Source organism: Anabas testudineus, chromosome 18, assembly GCF_900324465.2.
Source record: "Anabas testudineus chromosome 18, fAnaTes1.2, whole genome shotgun sequence".
NCBI classification, from domain to species: Eukaryota; Metazoa; Chordata; class Actinopteri; order Anabantiformes; family Anabantidae; genus Anabas; species Anabas testudineus.
The window spans coordinates 26,675,310-26,698,704 of NC_046627.1; the positions used below are offsets into that span (position 1 = coordinate 26,675,310).

The 23,395-nt window shown below is 42.6% G+C and overlaps 1 protein-coding gene across 2 annotated transcripts in view; it reads left to right on the top strand.

Annotated features, from left to right (window-relative positions):
* Positions 1–15,980: 15,980 nt before the first annotated feature.
* Positions 15,981–23,395, top strand: part of fgf11a (fibroblast growth factor 11a) — a 76,090-nt gene continuing 68,675 nt past the window's right edge. For both annotated transcript variants that reach the window (XM_026352383.1, XM_026352382.1), the window contains exon 1: positions 15,981–16,173. In XM_026352383.1, the coding sequence (XP_026208168.1) occupies positions 15,981–16,173 (193 nt within the window). The remainder of the gene's footprint in view (positions 16,174–23,395) is intronic.

Below are 23,395 nucleotides of genomic sequence, written 5' to 3' on the forward strand. Positions count from 1 at the left end.
GTTGAATACATTTCATTAGATCAGTATTGTGTTTCTGTGGAGGTTTGTGTGGACTTTTATGGGTGATGTAATTTATTGCAGGGAATCAATGTTTTCAACACCCTGCTGTTAATTAACGGTAAAATTATAAAGGTAAAACAATTTATTTATTCTGAATGTGTATGTGTGTGTATACTAGTATTACACATGTTGTGTGGGCATAAATCACGTTGCCATTTGGGGGTAATAAGGAAGTAGTGATTATAGTTAGGGTTAGGATAAGTCTCCTGGAAATGTCACTGTACTGGCATCTGAATCGTTGGAAACAAGTATGTGTGTGTGTGTGTGTGTGTGTGTGTGTGTGTGTGTGTGTGTGTGTGTGTGTGTAAGCCACAGCATGAGAGTGCCGACAGTGCAATCAGAGACGACATAAGCACAGAAAACTTTGGCACTATTTATTCCACTGACCAAGAGAGCAGGTGTATAATCACACATGCTCTTTTATGACAAGCTGGATAATTTAGGCCTGTGCTTTTTCCACCATCACCTTGTCTGTTTAATAAAGACATAAAACATTATGACTGTGTTTTATTAGTTTAAAAAATACTGTGTTTGCGATATTTGTGACTTTGCTGGTGGACAGTCTTATTTATAGTTGTAGTCAGTCTCTTCTACACAGGAACAAGGTGGCACTGGGAATTGACTCACTCACTTTAATGGAGCAGAGAGAGTTTTAGTGAGAGGAGAATGACAGCGATGATATTAGCTGTAGAAAATTATAAATTACACAATATTATACTAACTCCTTTAACTATGATATCCTAAACTCTAGAAATACTGGTCTGAGTCTTGTAAAACGAAGAGTTTATAGAGTTAGAATTGGTCAACATGTACATACAAGCTGGAGCTAACACACCTATATTCACACTACCATTGAGATTACTACCTAATACTACTCCTTACTACCTAATACTACTCCTTAATCTCATAATGGCAGTTCTGGACATTAATCACAGGGTAAGAAGTACTGCACCTTTGTTTCTTGTTTTCCTTTTACTGAACAAGCTAAAAATGTATTAATTATAAAACTGCATTAATTATAAAACTGTGTTAATTATAAAACTGTGTTAATTATAAAACTGTATGTGGTCTCTTCGATACATGAAAGAAGTGTCTGAGCCCAGTTGAAGTCAATTCAAACAACAAAGAAAATAACACATAGATGATAAGACCTTTAAATAAATCTGATATATACACTCGTACTAACCAGTCAATCAGCTGCTGTTTGCCTCAGGGTAACACCCACTCAGTGCACGTCCCTCATATGATGGAGCCAATCAACTGTCAATCATTCTACATTGAGGATTGCATCAGATTTGTAATCCTCAGTGAATAATGGCTAATCCAATTTTGCAAATCCCTGTGGTTAAGGACTTCACTGTACACTGCATCACAGAGTTTAGAAAATAAATCTATATTACATATGTTAAACTCTCCTGTTTTACCAAACACACAAGACGAAGAAGAGCTTTCACATCAGGAGATGTCCTAATTGTTGGGATTAGAGAGTGCAGATGAGTGGAACAGCAGTGAGATGTGTCCATAATCGTAATGAGGGCTAATTTATCCAGGACGCAGACCGGGAGTCATATCTGCCTTGTCAAGGTAGTGGAGCGGTGAGATTACATAGACACGGAGCACGAGACAAGAAGGACAGGAGATAAAGAGAACAAGACATGATGGACAAAGAGTCAAAAGAGACTGAGTTGTTTGACTGTGTGTGTGTGTGTGTGTGTGTTGCACTGATACAGTGGATATCCTCCAATCAGAAGTAATGCTGGGATGCGACCAAAGTACAATTGTGTGCATGGAAAATATAAAAAGATCTTTCTCTCCACGTCTACTTCAGAGAATCTCCCTCCCAAAATATGAAAGCCACTCTACAGCTCTATCTCCATCCCTCGCTTCCTATTCCCATCCCTCTTTTCTCCTCGGTGGATCATGGCAGGCTAATCTCAATCTGTTTCACTGTGATATCACACAGCAGCTCTGTAGCTGCAGCGGTGCCAGCCTATTGGGCTTGCCTGCCTCGGCGCCAGCTCTCACTGTCTGCCAGCCGGCGCCGGCTTGCAGCTCTTGCGCTTCAACACGCTCCGCGGTTTAGTGGGGTTTTCCATCAAGTGCACCCAAACGCTGGGCTTTGTTGCTGCGACAGTGTTTCCCAGACGCCGTGTTGCTCGTTGCGTTTTTCTCCACAGCACTGTGTTGATTTATGCCCATTTTATTTCCTGTCAAGTGCATCTTACACTGATGTGTGGAGCTCCTCTTGCAAATTCCAGTGTGAACACACACGTGAGCTTTTGAGCAGGCGTCTGCTACCAATGTGAATTTGACAAAATATAATGAAACAGTAAATGAAGTCAGAAACTGATGGTGATGGTGAAAGTTCACAGTTCACACAGAACAATGAACTAGGGGTCAATGGGAACTACTCTTTGAACAATTGCCTAAACCATGTTTAATGTGATGTGTGCTATGTATCTGTGTATTTCATTACTACACCAAGAACCTGGAGCCTTTTGAATATTTCTGAAACTTCGCTTTTAATTTTTAATAGCTCACCTTACCTTTATAATAATGTTTGTACAAAAAAAAGTGGGTCTCTGTTTTGGGAGACAATACCTTAAAGCTAAACTTGTTACTGATTACATATCTTACATATCACATCTTAATTAAATCAACAACGAATACTGTTGTAATTAAACAGCTTTCAGTGGTTTGAAGATATAAAACCATCGAGCAACCTGCAAAGAAAACATAATACTTTCTATCTTTTGCTGTGAATAAAATATTAGATTATTATGAGATTTGCAGTTCATTGCACTCTGTTGCATCCTAACTTTCTTGGAATTGGGGTTGTTTCATGTGAGTCAGGAAAAGATTCCTCAGTGGAGAAATAAACAAGGAACAGCTTCTTCTGGACTGACCCTGACAGAGTCTCTGTACACTCGTTTGAAGGTCTACCTGCCAGAGTACCTACAGTGTCCTATGGACAAGAATTTCTTCTATTGTTTGTTAATTGAATAAATGAAGAACTGGATCGAAGTAATTATCACACAGCTTACAAGTGTAAGCCTTATAGCTTAAAAGGGATCATTTCAATTAGATCAACTAACTTGTCGTGGAAATTACTGAATGAAAACAGCTGAAGTCTCCTGTGTTTCTGAAAAGGCTTTGTAATATCACATTAGATGTTGACGGCCACATATGCTCTTAAAGTAGCTTCAATTAGGAACTGTCACAAGAATTGTTGGTGCCTGTCAAATAAATCTTCACATGGTGTTTTAGCTGTACTAGTACATGATTAAAGGCTTGTTCACTGCACTTCTTTAATTCTGAACAACTGATTGACATGAAATTACATACATTAATGGTCCCCAGAGGCTGAGCCCCAACAACTTTGGTGACCACCTTTTGCACTAGCAAATACTAGTAACTATGAGGTTGAAATTGATAATTATAAGAAACTCTGAATCTAATAACATTCAAACACCTCGACATTATTGCCATTGTGACCAATAATACAGCCCCACAGAGGCAGTAACATGATTATACCCCAATCTTTTTGTAATGAAAACACAGATTCAACGGTGTACCTCTGTAATAATAGTACTTTTGCTAGTGGTTATGATAACATCGGATGGAACATGAAACCCTGAGGCTAGCCAGAATTATTTAGAAGAGAAAATTAAAATTAATAAAAATTAGGAACCAATCTCATCATAATCAAGGTTTAAAGACTTCCTGGTTTAACTTTGATCTACAGTAATATACATGCATGCCCACAATTTGCAGTTTTACTTCTTTGGTAAAAAGCTTGTTGCCCCATTAGATTTGTTTCCACATTCCCAGACATTAATAATATCTAAGATGTGATACACCTGGATTATCCTTCAGTTAAGGGGGAATATGTAGTCTAGTTTTAAAGGGCTACGCATTATTACACCGACATGACAGTTATTAATTTAATCTGTGAAGCATCCATCCTCAGCTTCCTGTTTATGAAAACACCACACATCACTGTGGATGTTGCACTCATAACATCCTGTGCATCACCCTGATCATCACCCAGGAGAAAAGCCTTCACCAAACCAGCCATTGTTTGGTAATGTATGGTAATGCCGTTACGTAACAAGTCATCGAATGCTTTAATTAAAAATGAAAGCATAAAGCTCATTTGGAAGGACACAGGCATGCAGCTGTGCACTGGAAACAGTGTGACAAAGTTTTACCAGCAGTACAATGTGCGCCCCGCGTCTTCTGCAGCTCTCATAGGAAGTACAGAACCTTCCTAATGAACAGAAGGAAGGCTGTGGAGCTGCTGGGGGCCACAGAGCTGAGTCCTGTGCCGCACGGAGGCTGTGTGATTTGCTTGACTGGGTGTTGTATCTACAAGACAGCGGGTCAGTTCTCCGCTTCTCTCTGTGTCTTCCCATCCCGCTGTGGCTCTTTAAGTATTTAGAGCTGCTAGTCTTTTTCTTCCTCTCATCTATTCTGTTGGTTTGAGTGGGTCTAATGCTTCATCCCCTGTCAACTCCTCTTCCCCTCCTCCTCCTCCTGCTTTTTTATTTTGTTGTTGTTGTTGTTCTGTTTCATCTGCTCCTTTCATTTCCTCTCATGTTTTCTTCCCTTCATCAGCACATTTCTGTCTCTGGACATAATGTCAGCGTCTGCACTTGTCTCCTTGCTTCTCTGTCCCCCTTTTTTAATTATTTCAAACCTGTGCTGCTCCTTTGTTGTCCTGTCCTGGTGCATCCTGTCCTGTCAACTCAATGAAACATCTATCAACACTTCCTGTTTTTAACCTCTGCTTATGACATCAGTCTTATTGTCTTTGAGTGTTTGTGCGCACACGTTAACATTGTGCCTGCAGAAAAACTGCATGTGTGACTGTAAAAGAAAGTGACTGGTCTACAGATGGAGCAACTGCTGTTCGGCTCAACACCACTGGATATATTGTATATGCAGCAGCACGAGCACACGCGCACGCTGTAGACGAGGAGAAAGGTCTGCTTCTTGATCCATGTATTGTTTCATAAATTGCCAGAGAGCCTTCTGAACAGAGCCGCTTTCATTCTGCTGTAAAGGAGAGGCTTGTTGTAGCAGTGGCTTCTGGGATGCTGCATCAATTGCTTTGATTCTTTGGGTATCTCAGCCTCTTTGTTCTTAAGTGTGTTCTTCAAGTGAGCAGATCCGTGCGGCTGAACTGCTTCATTTCATCACAAACTACTCAATCTGTGTTTCTCTCCAACAGGTTCTTTTGTGCATTTTTAGTTTGCACATGAAAAAACAACAACTGTGGAATACTGCAAAAGGGGTTTTACCAGCTAAATATGAATAGAAACTTGGCTCAAAGTCACATTTACAACTTCTAGAGATTTTTCTATATTTGGCTGAACAACACAAAAGTGTCAGACTACACAATAAAACATGGACGCCTCTCATCAGTAAAGTCTGTGTTCAAGGTAATTAAAGTCAAATTGAGTGATCATAGTAGAATATTGACCACGCTGCATCGCACAACTAATTTAATTACATTTATCTTTAGCCGATCTGTAACTGAGGCTAGCTGTGGCTCCTGCAGTGTGGGGGCCACTCCATGCAGAAAACCACTGCACGAATTCGCTTTACTTTATCTTCAGCCTTCAACAATCTTTAACACACTTGTCTCACAAATGACACATTCCTATGAGATACTTTTACATGCCTTAAACTGTGGATCATATTACTGCATTTAGACTTCGTCAGGCAGCGTGGGCTTTAGTGTTACATATTAGTGCTGTACTCAGATTTTGGCTGGAAAACTCATTTTGAGGGATTTCTCAACTTTCCCTCTAATGAGTACAACTGATCATCCACAACAAAGCTTTTAATGCAGTTTTAGGCCAGTATGTATGGAGGCTGTGGGAGAGAGAGCCAACGAGCTGTCAAATCAAGTAAGTAAATGTAAGTATAACATCTATTTCTAGTGTGATTTGTGATAATCACACCGCGCTACTCACAGTGGAAGCACACTTGGCAAGTTACTCGCTCTACCCGACGTCCTTCTGTGATGAAAGTCCTCTATCTCTAAATGGCTCTTGTTTTGTGTCCCTTTCGTCCTTTCCCATTCAGTTGTGTCTGCTGTCTGAATGGCCACATCACATTCACTGGCAGCATTCGGCACTTAAAATAGTCTTAAATCATCTTTCATCCTATCACGTCTACTCTTTCCCAACCCTGATAGCTGATTGGCTTGCTGGATAACTACTCGCCACAGGCAGGAAAAACAACCTTGGCCACGCATCATTACACCTTCATCTCTGAGTATATATACAGTGTCACAGAAACAGTCCAAGGTCTGGCTTTGTTATAATGAATGGTGGCAGGGGTTGGTGTAATATTTATGACAAGAAAATAACCAACAAGTCCCACAAAAGCTCGAACCTAATGAACCTCTGAATGGTACACATTGTTGACTCGAGGCGAAAGAACTGTGTTTGACCACCAATACAAATACAGACATCGTGTGTATTGTTGTTGAGACAGTTTTGACTGAGACCAATAATATTAATACATTATTCATAAGAACTTGAGCATTTTACTGTGAATAAGAAAAACAAAGCAACAAGTTCGAATGCCACTCTATTTTGTGTGTGTGTGTGTGTGTGTGTGTGGGGGGGGGGCATAAATCACATCATATAGCATTCAAGCAAATTCATGTATCATGCTGACGACTTAAGTTGACAGCACCTCTACTAACATTAATAGTCATTTTGGCTCCAGTCTGTATCCCAGAGCTCGTTCATGGAATCATTAATGTATATTTGTGTGCTCCTGTCTTGTTACTTGTCTTGTACTGCACAATTAAAGGGAACATGTCCAAGGCTGGATGAATGAAGAAAGAAATGGGATAAATAATGTAATAAGCAATAAAGCTCAATGTAGAGGCGTCACCAGATCTTGTCTGCATTCTCAGCACTATAGTGTCATCATAGTGTAACTGTGATGCCGGCAGGTTTTGTTTTTAGTAAGATTTCAGCGTGGCTTCACTGACCCTGCTGCCTCTGGCTCTGCCTCGCTGGTCGGCTGTTGATGGACCACTGGCTGACTGCTGGCTGACTGCTTGACTGTCTCTATGACTTATTTTATTTATTTATTTTATTTATTATTTTTTGTTCAACACACAAACATTAGGAAAAAGCTAATTCAGGTCAAATTTAAGGGTTGTACACTAACATATGCACAGACACTTGCAGATTTAGACATGTGACTATATTTATGCCATGCATACCCTTGTAGACGCTGGAAAGCATGAATTAAATAAATAAAATAATTATTTGTACCTGCATGTGTCATTTTTCTGTCTCTCACTTGTGCATGTACATATCACTGCCAACAAAAACTACCATATAGAGAAAATAATTACCGAATACATTCAATGCCACTGCTGACATATTAAAAATGGAGTCAGACTTCCTGGAAATCTCAAGGAATATAACTTTATCTTTATTTACACATTTAAAGTAATTTTTTGCATCTGTTCAATCTTTTCTAACCACATCACCGTACTACTGGGAAAGTACTCAATAGAATATTAGCATCTTGATCCTCACTTGCTGTCAACACGGGTTTTATTTGCAGTTTTGTTTTATCTACAGGGACCAACAAGGTGAACACCTGCATTTATGTGTTCATTAAAGTCCCCCACAGGACAGCTCTCCATGTCAATCCCGGTTTGGGGCCTATTTGTCTCAGGCTGGTGCCGGTTAACAGGCTCTGACTGACGCAGGGGGATGGTACATTACTGCATTATTTGAGGCAGCACAATGTTGCTCAGGCATAATTTACCAGCGTGTAATCCACAGCTGTATCGAGGGATTTAGAGGTGAGCTAGGGCTAACACGCAGATGGAGAAACACCTACACACACACACACACACACACACACACACACACAACCTGACACACAAAAACTCAGTTCAGCACAGTTCATAAAACACACAAATGATAAGCATGTACTTTTCAACCTCTTGCATGAGCTCTGACATAGCTCCATTTGTGGTTTTATAGATGCAGTGTGTGTATGTGTGTGTGTGTGTTGTCTCTCTTTATTGGCTGTATTTATCCGTGACACAAAGTCCCGGCAGGACGTGGTCTGAAATATGGAGTCATAATGTATTAACACCCCCAGCTTCCTTCATGCAATTGCTGATGTCGAGATGACAAATCCTGAGCTACAGTATATGTTACACAGCTCTGTCTGCATCGTACAAGCAGGTTTATTTCCTTTTACAATGGGGATGCCTGGATCTGATAACACACTCCTTGATATTTGCTCATTTTCTTTATAAATCGCCAATTTCCTTCCTGTGCTTCCTCTCAGAACATCACTTTTTGCATGCAGTGTGAATTAGGCCTTGCTGACTCAGCTTTATGTCTCTGTAATCATCTAATTTACGAGCCTCTGTTAGCTTTGTTAGTTGTTCACAGATACAACAGTTCCACATCAACATAATCATTCAGTTCCACTTTTGTTTCTCACAAACGTGGTGATCTGTCCTTTTACAACATCACATTGTTTTCACAATGACAACTTCACATCAGATATTTGATATAGCTGCTTTTAAGATTTGATTTATTAACATATATTATATTAAATCAGCTGCTAGCAGTTGCTGTGTGCCAGGACGCTCCCACCACACATTGCAGAGCTGCATCCTAAACAGCAGTTAATCAGAAGCTAACAGGACATATTGAATGTTGCTTGCAACTTATATTTGTTGAATTTATTTGGTTAACATAGAGCATTAATTCTCATGTTAGACCATTCCTCCAGCCTCTTTGGCATTTAGCACCTCATAGCACCACAGAAATCTGATTAACTTTACTTAGTGAGTTATGGCCACAGCAAAAAAACTCAGTGTGATCAGTCAAACACAAAGTAAGAGGTTTTTGTTTGTTTTTTAAAAATCTAAGTACCTACTATCTGTTTCAGGAAAACCACAACAAAATTAACAAAACCACACACTCCTCCACATTTAAATGCATATAAATGGTGATACAACACTATCATTAACACCAATAGAAAACAGAAGAGGAGAGAAAGAGAGAAAAAAAGATACTTAATCAGGGTAACTGGAGCCAGAAATAACAAATGAGCCAACACGCCTTCACATAATGACTCGAGATTAGACTAGAAGCAAAACAGGAGCAGTCACCTCTACAGCGTCTGAGAGAGAAATAAAGAGGGGACATTGAGAGAGATAGTGGGAAAAGACAATAAGATGAGTGAGGAGAGGGACAGGACACACAAAGTGAAAACACAAAGACTCACATACAATGAGATGCTAATCGATGTATAGTTTAGTGATTTTAGGAAAATAGTGCTGTAGTGGTTCACATTTAGTCAACTCAGTGGGCTTTCATTGGTTTTGGCGTTATTCTGTAAGTCGACCACCCTGTGGTGGGGAGGGAGACAGAAAGACAGAGGAGTAAATGTGGACAGAGTCAGAGGCAGTAACAAAACCCCGTGAAGGCACTAACGTCTTCACCAGTTGAAACATAAGTCGCATGTGATAACAGGAGATTTTCACAAGCCCTGACGCCAGTGCGTTGCTGTAATGAGTCCTGGAGTTACATGGACAGATCTGAGCTGGAACATGTTTCTTCACACTCTGCTGCTCCATGACGGCAAGTTTTACATTTAACAGTTTTTAATGAATTCAAAAAAACAGTAATCACTGGCTAATGGAAACACTGGTCTGTAAGACAAGGGACATTATACCATACTAATCTATCTGTCTGTCAGTGTCTGCTGCCTCCATAGTAAGTAATTCAGTCAAACGTCACTACTCTTCATAACACAAAGATCATGTCCAGCGTGTGTTGTAACTTTATGTCATAATATCATTTAAATAGCACAGTATGGGATTTTCTCCATCTCCTACATTCTGCTTTTTGCCCTCCGGCTGAATTTTGCACGTCATAATAGTCACATGATTGCAAATGACCCATTACTGTACATGTGGCACCATTATGTAAGTAAAACACTTACATTTGTGACATTACAGCTCTGGTATTATTCCTGTCAGCCTCAGCGATACTGTGAGAAGAATAATGCATGTATTTATACATAATAAAATATGTGTTCTAATACACTATAAAAATGTAATCCTTAACGTACACCCAATACGCTGAAAGGCAAAAGGTTCAATAGGCTTATTAAATATTAGCATCTTAACATGTTGACTGTTGGTCTAGTTAATTAGCACAATGTAAGCATGCTGAAATACTCCCATGCTAATTGTTAAGCTCTTGTACTAAGATGACAGTTTGTGCAACAAGATTTACTTAAGGAAAATAAAAAAAAACTCTAAAGTAGGCAATGGTACGTGGTTAAAACTCTAATTCTATCTGAGATTGAACCAAAAATGGTGTGGTGCAGAAATAATGCATTGTATGGAAGGTCTGAGCACATTAGCATGCTGTGTTTGAACTCAAAGCACAGTAGACTCTAAACCTGACACTGACCTCAGAAATGTGATTTGCTTAAAATTATATGTATATATTTTTTGTTGTTTTTGCTTCTAGTTGTTGGGTTTACACAAGTTTCATATAAGTAATGCAGAGTTTTGTTAGCGTTGTGTCAACGCTCTCCCTACTGCAACAAGGAAGAACTTTGGGAAGTGAACCGAACTCGGTGAGACGTGCAGAAAGGGTTAGGGGCCAGTCTGTCTTGGTGTAGGTTGAAAGGGTGGTGAAGGAAGAAAAGGCGTGGGTGGAATGGAAAACAATGCGGCGCCTGCCCTGTGGCTGGTGCGGCCTGATCGTGGCGTCACCCTCAGAGGCATTTCCCGATGGAAACTGACTTGATCAGAAAACAAATTCATGTCCAGCCACCCGTGGATGGCACTGATGCAGACACACATGCGCGCAGACACACATACACACTCGTCCCCTTTCCTCTCTTTGTTTCGCTGTCTGTCTTCTGTCTCTTCGTCTTGGCTGGTGTTCTCGTTTGTCTCCTTGGCGGTTGCTGTTCTCCCTCCTGGCACCCTCTGTACTGTGTCTTAGCTCATTTGTGCCAAGTGATGTCTTCATTGCCGTCCACCACACTGTTTATTTACACCCGTTTCCATTGTCCACTTGCCTCTGTGCTGGAACATTATGTGATTTAAGGGGGAGAAATAGAGCTGGTGGGGTAACTTCCAAAAGAAGGGAAGACGTGTGCCTTAGTAGAGGAGGGGTGGAGGATGCCCTTGGGAGGTGTTTGGGAAAGATATTCACGGTGCATTAAAAAGACAGGATGGAAAGAGAGCTAATTACATTACTCAACAGCCAAGAAAACTGCAGTGATAGGTGACTGAGTGTGTGTGTGTGTGTGTGTGTGTGTGTGTGTGTGGGAGATGGGGAAATCCTGCAGGGTTTTCTCTTCTCACTCGTAGCAAGACCAGCAGAAAAGGAGAGGGAGAGACCAGAAGCAAGTCTGCCTGGAATCACACAGCCCCACTATCATTTCACATTTGCTTTCTCAGGGGAACTTCGCTGTGGGGGTTGAGGAGCTGTGGCTCTGCTGTCATCCCAATTTAACTTAACCGTTACGTGTCCAACAGGAGGACAATCATTCTTTTCTTCTTTTGACATGTTTGATGGTAACCTGATGATAATCAGACCGACAAAGTATAAGCAGAGAAAAACAACCGAAGCTTCTGGGACTGTGCTACTGTCTGACGATCGAGGCTGGAGGGGAGATGCTGTAGATACTTTTAGTTTAATGTGTTTTAGTCGTGTGTTTTTACCACGTTTCTAAATCATTGGCTATAAACTGAAGGAAATCTTGCCATGCTGCCAGCTTATCACCTGTGTTATTCAGCCAGGGCGTTAAGAAATTCACCCCCACAGATCGGTTTGAGTGGAGGCCAATAGAGAAAGTATTTAGATGTCAACTCGGGTCACAGGCAGTACCAGCACACTTCAGAAAATTGAATTGCAACATCAATTCAATGCTGGTGTTGCCTCTCGCAGTCGCTAGTTCAGGCTCCTAAAGTGCTTTACTTATATTTATTTTGGCATTTAATTTACCAGGATGCCTGGTCCTGGTATGTGGACATGAACAAACACCAAGCTAACAAGCATTTTGCAGAGCTTTCAATGACATCTCACTGTCCAACATTAACATGTAACTCTTATATATATTTTATTATTATAACCTGGTTTTTCTTGGTCATGTATTTTATCTGTAACTTAAGACTGTACTTTAAGCTAAATGCTAGTGTCAACATGCTCCTAGACTATCGCCACCTGCTGGTACGGAGAGTTTTTCTCCTTGTGCCACTTTTTTGGCCCATTAGAAAGCGACTTGACAGTCGAGCTTCACTGCTGCTGGTTCTTTATTGTTGTCTTGGTGACTTTGTACTAGTAGATCAATGTGTGTACAGATATTTCTCTGGACTAAAGCGGTGGACCAACTGACCGACAAGTGACAGAGTATGGCAGACTATGATGTAAGCACATCGGACTGATTTAACTGAAATCAAATGTAGTCATCACCCTTTGCAGTCACAAATAGCATCAGTTTGTTTATATGCATGTCTACAGTATATGTTCACATGCTTATCCCAAAATTGCTGTTCAGTGGCAACAGTGGCAATAAGTACTTAAAACACGTCCAGTTGCTACTGAACAGCAATCATAAATAATCCTGACCTGGATGACTGAGACATCAAAAAGAAGCATAAAGGGTCTTAATAAATAAATAAATGCTTGGTGCCTTCGTTTGGCAGTAGGGGCAAGTCTGTGTTTGACTGACAGCGGCTGGCAGGATTTTTAACAACCACACAAGCATCTAAAGGGATTGAAGTGACAATTACAGGTACATTTACATGCTTTATAATCGGCTTCTGTATCCGACCTGCATACCTACACCAACGGTGCCCTTTTCCCCTGCTGAAAGCTTCTTTGGTGGCTCGTTCACCAAGCTAAGGTGGAGGACAAGACGTGTTCATGTTTGTAGGTTAAATAAGACAGCGACTTTAACAGGAAAGCTATTGTGGGCTGTTCGATGTCTGTGGCTCTTCTGTTGTGTACCAGGCCTCTGGTGAATAACAGGGTTATTGACTGGGAGGAAAGTATTATATAATATTATATTATAATATATATTTTCTCATATACTACCTACTAAGAGATTAAAATGATGACATAACAAATATGGAATTATGGAAAATGTGTTAAATAACCCAGAATATGTTTTACATTTTATCAATGTGTCATCTTTTAGCTCGTCCACAGTAGCTCCATTTAGCTTCAGCACACTCGTGACAGATTCACAAGGTAGTGACCGGGAATGGTTTTCAGTTCACAGACTGCCTTGTCAGAAGTGACATTTGTGACATTTCTTGTCTTCTTAATGTGCTTTAGACCATTAGTTGTCTTGTTCACTAGACTAATAGATACAGAGTCAATGGCCCTATCAGTACTACTGCAACCACTGTTCAAAAAGACCGTCCATCATTACTTTAGGAAATTAAGGTGACTCCTTTGGTCTAATAAATCCAAATTTAAGATTTTTTGGTTCTAACTGGCGTGTCTTTGTTAGACATGCAGCGAACAGCTGATTCCTGAATGTGTGCTACCACTGTAAAGCATGGAGGACTAAGAGAAGGAGGTGTTATGGTGTTTGGGTGATTTGCTGGTGACACTGTGACTTAATCAAAATTGAGGGCACACTTAACCAGCATGGCTACCACAGCACTTTGCAGTGATATGCCATCCCATTTGGTTTGCACTTAGTGGGATCATTTGTTTTCCAACAGGACGCCTCTTGGTTATGTTAGTGACACAGTACTGCATCAGATGACCTGATGGACCAGAGAGTGAAGGAAGAACAACCACCAAGTATTCAACACCTCTGGGAACTAAGCTGTAGGAACAAAAATGGAGTTGTTAACTACCTGTCAGATTAACTGCTAGTTTCTTTTCTCCTTTTGACTTGATTTCTGTGTGTTGACAGATGTTAGTGTGATGTGATAGCAGTAAGGCAGCGTCCTGAATGTGTCTCTTTAAGCCAGCATCACGTCAATGGTGCACCCCTGTCCTTACGCGTCCCAGCTCCGCCTGGCCCGGTATGGCATGAGGGAGGCGATGAAGAGAATAGGGGAGGGAGGGGAGGAGGAGGGGAAATCACAGACATCAGAGGAGGGTTGTGAGTGACAGACAGGGAGGAGAAAAGGGAGGGGGAAAGAAGAGCAAAGGGGAGGGTTTAGGAAAATAGACTGGAGAGAGAGAGAAGGGGAGAGAGCGATGGAGTGTATAACTCTGTGTGTGTGTGTGTGTGTGTGTGTGTGTGTGAGCGAGAGAGGGACGAACAGAGAGTGTGTGAAGCACGCTGCCAGCGCCCGCTCGCTAATGCACTGTGAACAGGGACAAGCAGGAGAGTCGCACACGCCCTCACACCCATACACTTTCACACTCTGCCGCTCCTTGACACACACGTACACACTCCCTCACACGTGTGCACTGACGCTTGGGATAAACACACTTTTCCCGGTCTCTCTCCCTCTCTCTCTCTCTCTCTCTCTCTCTCTCTCTCACACACTTACGGACACACTGTGCAGCTGGACTCAGCAGAACCAACCCGGACTGCTGTCACCTGTCACTGAGAGACTCTCGCATGAGCGCCAGCAATCCAGCGTCTACCGTAAGGCACAGCTACCTGCCAGCACCCCTCTCTTTTCCTTCCTCCCTCCCTGTCTCCCTCCACTCATTCCTCCCTCACTCTCCCAACTGTGAGGCGGCATGTGAGGCTGAAGGACACAGCGCTGCGCTCTGCTGTGGTGTAGTGCGCTGCTGAGAGAGTTGGAGAGCCCGTTCCGACAGAGGGGATAGATAGACTCACTGCACTCTCTCCCTCCCTCTTTCCTCTTTCTCTCTGTGTCCCCGTCTGTCTCTCTATCCCCGCGCTCTCTCGTTCATGAATGTCACCTCTATCCCTGGGAAACGCTGGATTTATCAAGCCTCTGTCTTTTTCCCTTTTTCTCCTAGGGTGCGGGCAAATGCAAGGGTGATGCCAGGAGAGCTTGATAGACAGCGAGGAAAGAAGCTGCGCTCCGTCCAGCATCGTCCGTCTGTATCCCCTCATCCTTGTCCCATCTCGTGGAGCTGATACCTCAGGTCGGACGGTCCCTTCTTGTTTTCTTACTTCTCTTGCTCTGAAATTGTTTCCAATGGAGAAATTTCACAGGTGAGGGACAGAAAGACAAGGAGCTGCAGTGTGTCCCAACAGTGTCGCTCTTTTCATTTTGGAGAGTTTGTATTCAGTCTTTTCTTTTTTCGTCCCACCGAATCAGATCGGGCATTGGATCTGCAAGATTGAGCAGGTTAACGGGACTAAATGTGATTTTCATTTGGCTTCACAATGCGACGAATGGTTCTGTTACTGAAGCCCTTCACACAGGATTGAGTCAAACTTCCCAGGATCTCCAGGAGCTGGTAGGGGTACACTTGGACTGGGACACGGGCATTAGGGAACACTGGATGCGGTACACTGGCTTTTGGGTGGGTAACAACATGACTTGTCCCAACAGAGGAACAGTGACTTATCCAGGCTTCACCTGAACCTGACTCCCAGCGTGCGAACAAACATACTGAAGGACATTTGAAGGCAGGCACTGTCCAGACCTCAGCGAGTGCTTGTTGCCTCTTTAGTGAGGGCCTTTGAGGGATCCACCCTTCTTACCCCTACCTCCTCCTCCTCCTCCCTTTCTCTCCTTTTTTCTGCCTTTCCCCCCATTGCTTCAGCCAATTCTCAGAAGCATCCTCTACTTCACTCTGCACCCCTCCCTCAGCGGTGCTCCGTCGCCCTGGGTGAGCGGGCAGGGGGGTGGCCCACGGTACCCCCCGACACCTGGGTGCCACCGAGCCACCAGAGGCTGGTGAGGCGGCAGCAGGGTCAGCGCTGGGAAGATGGCCGCTCTCGCCAGCTCCCTCATTCGCCAGCGCAGGGAGGTCAAAGATCCCCAGGCGAACCGGCAGATCGCCAGCAAGCGCAAGCCCTGCCCGAAGAGCAACAAGTCACTCTGCCAGAAGCAGATCCTTATATTAATATCAAAGGTTCGACTATGTGGCAGTCGAGGGAGAAAAATGGAGAAGAGACCAGGTGAGTTCTCACACGCCTTCCTATTCTAACCTCATGCTTTTCAGTTTCCTTCCTTACACCCTGATCAACTTCTTTTCTTCTTTGCTCCATTTTCTGCCTGTACGGGATAAATGGATTTTGATGGTTGATTCGCCAGACTTCAGATTAATCCTCAACTGTAAAGCCTCAATAGAGAAAATCCACAGCCTGTAATTTCCAGTTGAGGACTTAATCTGAAACATCCCAGCTCATCTTCCCTGCAGCTATAAACAACATGTTCTGTATTTACGGCAGTGCAGGAAATTCACACGCATACGTACCACTGACCAGAAGCATGACGCTGGCCATGTTGTTACTGTGGTGATGATTTTGTTGAGGTGCATGTCAACACATTTACTCATAAACGGGCAATCTCTACACGCACAATGAACTTGGCTCATACATACAGTGATTTACTGGGATATAAAAACGTCAAGGGGCCCCACATTCACGATTCTGGGGGCCATTACGCTCCCTCTGTTTCCCTCCAGGCATGTGAAACCCAGTGTGGCCTAATTTGTCTTTTGGTTTTGCACATTAAATGGAATTGCAAAATAATTCACTGAAGCTAAATTAGACAGTAACACTTGTTTTGTTGATGGGGGGGTGCATCTGTGCTGCATATGGTGATGGTTTTTCATGTTATCAGCCATAGATAAATGCAATTTAACAACATCTTTATTGTAAATTGATATAATTGATAATAAATATCATGTGTTAATAACATGGTTGATTTTTCTTGCTATGTCAGTTTTTTACTTATTTTTTTTTATATTGAAAGTCAACTATTACTTATTTGTCTTTTTTGTTTCTTTTTTGTATCTTTAATTATTTATTTTGAGACTTTTTCAAGTTATGTTTTTGAAAGTTTGATTTTCTTTGTTAAATAATTAAAACTCGTTTTTGCTTTTGCATATTTAAAACATTTCTCGACCTTAAAGCTTTTTTTTTCTTTGTCTACTTCTCTGTCTACCCATTCTTTTTTTAATTGTATTTGCCACATAGATCCTGAGCTTCTATATACAGCGATGTGTGCTTTATTGAGTGTGAGTGTACCCTGACTGAGCTTGTCCTCACCTCACCAGTGAGTGCGTGTGTGTGTGCTTCTTGCTGCGTTTCCACATGCAGCACATTCTGTGTGTCCTTTCCACCTCGTGCATGCATATTTGTGTGTGTTCTATCATATTTATTGCCTCTGTCTGCTAAGTTCATCGTGATAATTACGTGAGGAACCTCCACCGTGCGGTAGAGGCATCTGCCATTGAGACTGGCTGCTCTCGATTTCGTAATTACGGTTGTAAAATATGTCCGACAGGTCGCAGCAAGTGCCAGCTCTTTGTGAAAAGGCCACGCATGCGCCATGCCCATTGTTTAAAGCCATTTTCATCCTAATAGCTTCAGTGCTTCTCACACTCTTATGGATTTATTATGGTAATGGTGGAGATGAGGGTGTGGAGGCTGTGGTTACAGATGCATTACCAGCTTCACTACTTCAGCCTGTGATTTACAGGGGTATGCGTTAAGTACCATGTGTGGCAGTGTGCATCTTCATCATTCTCTCAAGGAGTCTCTGTGTGTGTGTGTATGTGTGTTTCGGCATATAGAGGACACTGCTGACCCTGGGGCAATGTGTGCCTATGCGCTAGCTCTTGTACATGAGTGTGTATCCTCACTGTGTGTGTCCCATCCTCTCTGAGCTTGAGCCCAAGGCCACAGTTGACCCCTAGCTAGGAATAAACAACTAGAATATTCCTGAGCTGTAGCCTCCACCTCCTCCTCCTCTTCCTCCTCCTCCTGGCAGGACCTCGGAGTGGCCTGCTTATGGCTTGCCTTCACTTTGCCTCCAACTGGCCTCCATTGTTTCTACTGGCATAATTTAGCTTCTATTGGCTTCTTCTGCACCCGTTGGCTTGTAGTCGTTTTCTATTGTCCTGCATGTTTGTTTATTCTGGTTGTTTTCTTGTTGCTTACATGGTATTACATTATAGTTTTACATTAAAGTTATAATTAGCTCAGAAAAAATTACCCATAAACAATAATCAGAGTTTTCTTTTCCGTACAGCACATATAAAGGAGTTAAAGGGGTTAAGGGTTGGCTCTCTATGCTGAAACAACTGTAAAGACACAGTAAATGAAACTGCTTGGAGCCAGTAAGCATTTAAAAATGCTTCATTATATTATATTATTGCCAATAGGATGCTCACAGAAGCATTTTTACAATATTCCTACTGTGGATGTCCAGCTGACTACACAGGAAGAAGTTCCACCTCTGCTTCCTCTGCATTGGCCCTTTTAGTGTCAACGAGTGACAGGTGTTTGTAAGTAATCACAAAGTAAAACCCTTATTAAAGCTAAACCTGCGTCAGCACACATGAGGTCCCGTGGCCCAGATTTAAAAATCTGGCCACTCTACGTGCAGTCCGGCATGCTGTGACTCCTCCCAACAAGTTTAAATAAGGTCTGTGTGTGTGTATGTTTGGCCCCAATCATTGTGAGGCATTAGTTGTTAACCATTGGACAGAGGACACCCTTCAAATAACCTTCTCACAATGAAAAGAGTGTTTGAAGAGAAATTTTGGAGTTGAGACTAGGTTTTAGAGTTAGGGTAAAGTTTAGGGCGAGTCAGTTAGTTGTGATGGTTAGGGTTAGGGTTAAGGCAGTACATGTGATAAATTAAAAATCAATACAGAGTAGATTAACATGGTTTACACGACAGTAGGCAGGAATTATGTCAATGAGTGTCCTCACACTGACTGTTATACAATAATGTGTGTGTGCGTGTGTGTGCAACTTATGGATACTATAGTGTCTGCTGGTGCGTCACAGCACTGTGACCGGAGAGTGCAGGTTTGTGTGTATGTGTTTGTCTTCAAGCACTTGCTACCTGCTTGTAAGTGATGGATGTTGTGTGTTTGTGTGTGTGTGTGTGTGTGTGTTGTTGTTGTGTCCTGGCCTGACCCACACTTCTCCTCCTCGCTCGTACACTGCCATCTCCATCTTTCTTCTCTTCCTGTCACACCAGCCCGACACTCCTACACACACACACACACACACACACATGCACTCTAACCCTCACCTAACCCATACTAATGATGCCCCAACACAACAGCCCACTCAGCTAATAACAAGGTCAGCTTGCCCTGCACCAACACGCACTCCCTCACAAGCAAACTAGCACGAGCGCACACACTTCGAGGTGCAGACCCACACACATTCACAGTAAATCAACGCGAACAAATGAGGAGATTTCACGATAATTTACTGTAGGTGGAGAGTGTAGAAAAGCAGATAATTTCTCCACGACTTTGCTTGTCTGTGTTTGTCTACAATGTGTGTGTGTGTGTGTGTGTGTGTGTGTGTGTGTGTGTGTGTAGCGCTGATATGATCTAATGAGGATGTTAAGCTGCCTATTAGATATCAAAGTGAAACCAAAATAGCTTGTGTTGTCCTCTGACTGTCTGCTGGAGCTGCTGTGGAAGCCCTCCTCTCTTCTGTTAACAGGATGGAATAACAGAGTTGTTACTGCAGCACGGGGCCAAGTGTCCATGCAACTGCTGCAAATTGGTTTGTGTGTGTGTGTGTGTGTGTGTGTATGTGTGCGTGTGTGCATACAAGAGGGATAAGGAGAAAATATGTGCGCGTTTGTGTTGAAGACAAATGGCAAATGACAGGCTGGCAGCAGTTAGCGCACGCACCTTGGCCATACTCAGACAGTGTGTGTGTGTGTGTGTGCGTCAGGCTCATTGTTGTGCTGTGACTCATCGAGCCACATCAGCTCCTCTCATTAACACACACTGATTTATCAATAATGCGCGGCACCGTTTGGAGAGCACACATTGAACTGGGACGATTTACTGCCTCATAGAGCGGACACTCTGGACGGGCCACACCAGGGAGGACTGTATTTCTCAACCTCAACCCGTTTGACTTTCCCTCTGTTTATCAGCCTTCTCCCTCTCTCCTCCTACCTTTCAATCTATCTGCTTTCTCCTCCTTTATCTCGTGTTCCTCCCCACGGCACCACATGCTTACACGATCTTCTCAAGGACATCTGGCCGTCTTTTTGCCGGTCTGTCCTCGCTTGCTTTATCGTCCCATTGTGTCTGATTATGTTGTGTTTAGGACTGTAAGTTAAATGCTGGACGCTACAATTGCAGAGCTACTGTAGTTGTTGTGCTGCCATGTTACATAACCCTGGTTCTATTGTTAATGGGTCAGAAGAGAGAATGATTCACGTCTGATGTAATGGACGGAAGTGTCATAGCTCACTTATGGTCATATGGCTGTGCTGGGATTGAGGGTGTAGATTTGATTAGGGCCCACACTGAAGTGTTTAGAAACATCAATTGACACAGCTACCAATAAAAACATTATGATGCAATAGGTCCATATACTTTCCAAGTTGCTGATTCAACTCAATATTTGCTCAGAATTATACAACATAAACTGAACCCTGCTGCAGGACGGACCAATCGTGTCTGTCCACATCCTCCAGACATCAACTTATTCTTAACTTCTGCTCAGTGACACCACCTTTCTCTTGTTTATTGTCAGCATCTTTTTGTTTACATTCACCATCAGAAGGATCCGTTGATTTGTACAGCGTGACGCTAGAAGTAGTAAAACTGCTTCTGTGCAAACTGGTCAATGAAAACTTGTAAAGTGAGTTAACATACATACTTTTCACCATGCAGATTGTTTTCCGTGCATAATTAATAATATTATTATTATTAAAATGCTAACTACAACTCCCACTTCACATGCACATATTCCTATTTTATTCAGTTTATCCATGAGTCCAAAGAGACTGTGTCAAACATAACAAAATGACCTCAAGGCGTTTCTGAGGTACTGCATTGACTAGAATGGGACAGACTGGAGGTCACAGTGCCCTTGATCTTTGAGCACCAACATGTAATCAGTTCATCCACGTGGATGTTTGTGCCAAATTTGATAAAATCGCTTCAAGGTGTTCCTGAAATAGCTCGTTGAGGCAAAACAACAACAACAATATCAAAACAACTCATATTTTGGATGAGTTGAGGGTCCAACGTTATCTCTGTTTGTGTAAATGGACACATGAGAATTGTAAGGTACTTTGGGTACTGAAAAAGTAAAAGTGCTATATAAGTGCTAACCTGTTCGGCCTCTCTCTACAGGAACATAGCACCATACACCACATTCTAGTTGATGGCAACTCTTTTTTACATAAACTGAAAATTATAACCTATAAATAAGGAATAATTTACTAACTGTTCTACAGGTCTTTAGATACAAAGAGTGAAAACTAAGCAGAAACAATCTAGAGTTAAAGGATGCTCCTTTCCCCAAACAGAGCAGTGAAGAACAGTTCACACAGTAAATAAACCTGCTTCAAGCCAGTGGCCATTTCAGATTGCTTTATTAATCGCTGTTTCCAAACGGATGCTCATGAAAGCGTTTTTACAATATCCTCGCTGTGGAGGTCCAGCAGACCCCACGGAAGGATGTCTCACTTTCATCGTGTTACCACCAGTTCTTCTAATGAATACTTTATTTTAGTCTCATCTCTTTTGTCCACAGATAGAAAACGACAGGTTAAAAGTAAATCACAAAATAAATCGCTAGTGTCGTACTGGAAATCATCTCTGTGACAAGCAGCACCAACAACTCACTCAGTAATTTGAAGTAGCAGGTAACAAAAACGTCCTCAAATCACCAAATCAGCAAACAGAAATATTGCCACATGCCTTACACCATGCATTACCAGCAGCCGATGGCCTCTGTTGTTTTGTAATAGGTTCCATCCTCTGTCTCTGCCAGTGCGGCAGATGTTGTGTGTGAAATGGTGCCCGAAATAAATGATTTGGAGATGCTAACATTTGGCCTGTGTGATGATCAATGTGAGCTTTCACTTCCTCCCCTCCCAGCCAATTGATTTATAGAGTCGACGACCATTTGTTTTGCTGCACAGCTTTTTTGGATGAGCATCAGTCATCATTATCAGACGAAACAGATTATTTCTGCTTGATGCGTGTGTGTGTGTGTGTGTGTGTGTGTGTGTGTGTGTGTGTGTGTGTGTGTGTGTGTGTGCTCCCTGTTGTATGAGCTGGTGTGTTTGCTGGTGTCTTATATGTGTTGTGAGTCTTGGTGCTGGGTTTAATAAAGGCTGCAGTGCCCTGGTAGGAATGAGGCGAGCTGACTGGACTCAACATGGCACATTCTTGGCATGGCACAGAACAGCACGGCACTGAGAACACTGAGGTGTAACAAGAGCAGGGCAACAACGATGAAGGTTTCAGATGTAAAAACACTGCTCTTCAAATGACCTCTACCTAATGACACACACACACACACAGCAACGCATGCGTGCAACAATGCTCATGTTTATCTACACCAGCTCTCGACATCTTATTTAGCATTAGACAGTTTCCACTCCGCTGAGATTTACTGTCTTCAGAACCCAAGTAACAAATGACCAGCAAACGTGGAGTCAGCATCTTGTGGCCCTCACCCCTCCACCGTCACCACCACCCCAATCTTGGTTTCCTCAATGTCACAAATCTCCACAGGAGCTCGGCGCTGTTCCTTTAATCAATGTGCAAAATCGCAACATTAACACACGGAGGACAGTGAAGCCCGCATTAGCATTTTCTATGCAATCAATTTGCCGCATGGTTTGTGTGACTGACTGGGACGTGCGTCACATGGAGGATACAGGACACACACAGACACATCCAGCAGCACAGAGCTAACCAGACACGCACATACAGTACAACACAACTCTCTTTTCACAGTTGAGAGGTCACTCACTGGTCCAGCCATCACAGCTAAATGTCTAATCCCGCTCTAACCTCGATCAACCTTAACCCTAAAACCAAGTCCTAATCCGCAAACAGCCTAGTCGCAATGTAAGAACGACCTCACAGCGAAGGTGCTGAAACAAAATGTGTCCACACGACCATAGAAAGACATGCACACACACACACACACACACACACACACACACACACAGGGGCGCGTCCTGGTTTTGCAGCCACACATCTCTCTCTCTCTCTCTCAGCTCGACCAGAGTGTCCCTGACTGAAACACAGCTCATTAAATCACCTGTCATTTTTATCCACCCTCTATGTGTGTGTGTGTGTGTGTGTGTGTGTGTGTGTGTGTGTGTGTGTTTACCTTTCACTCCCTCTCCCTCACTCACACACTCACTGCTGTCGAGTGA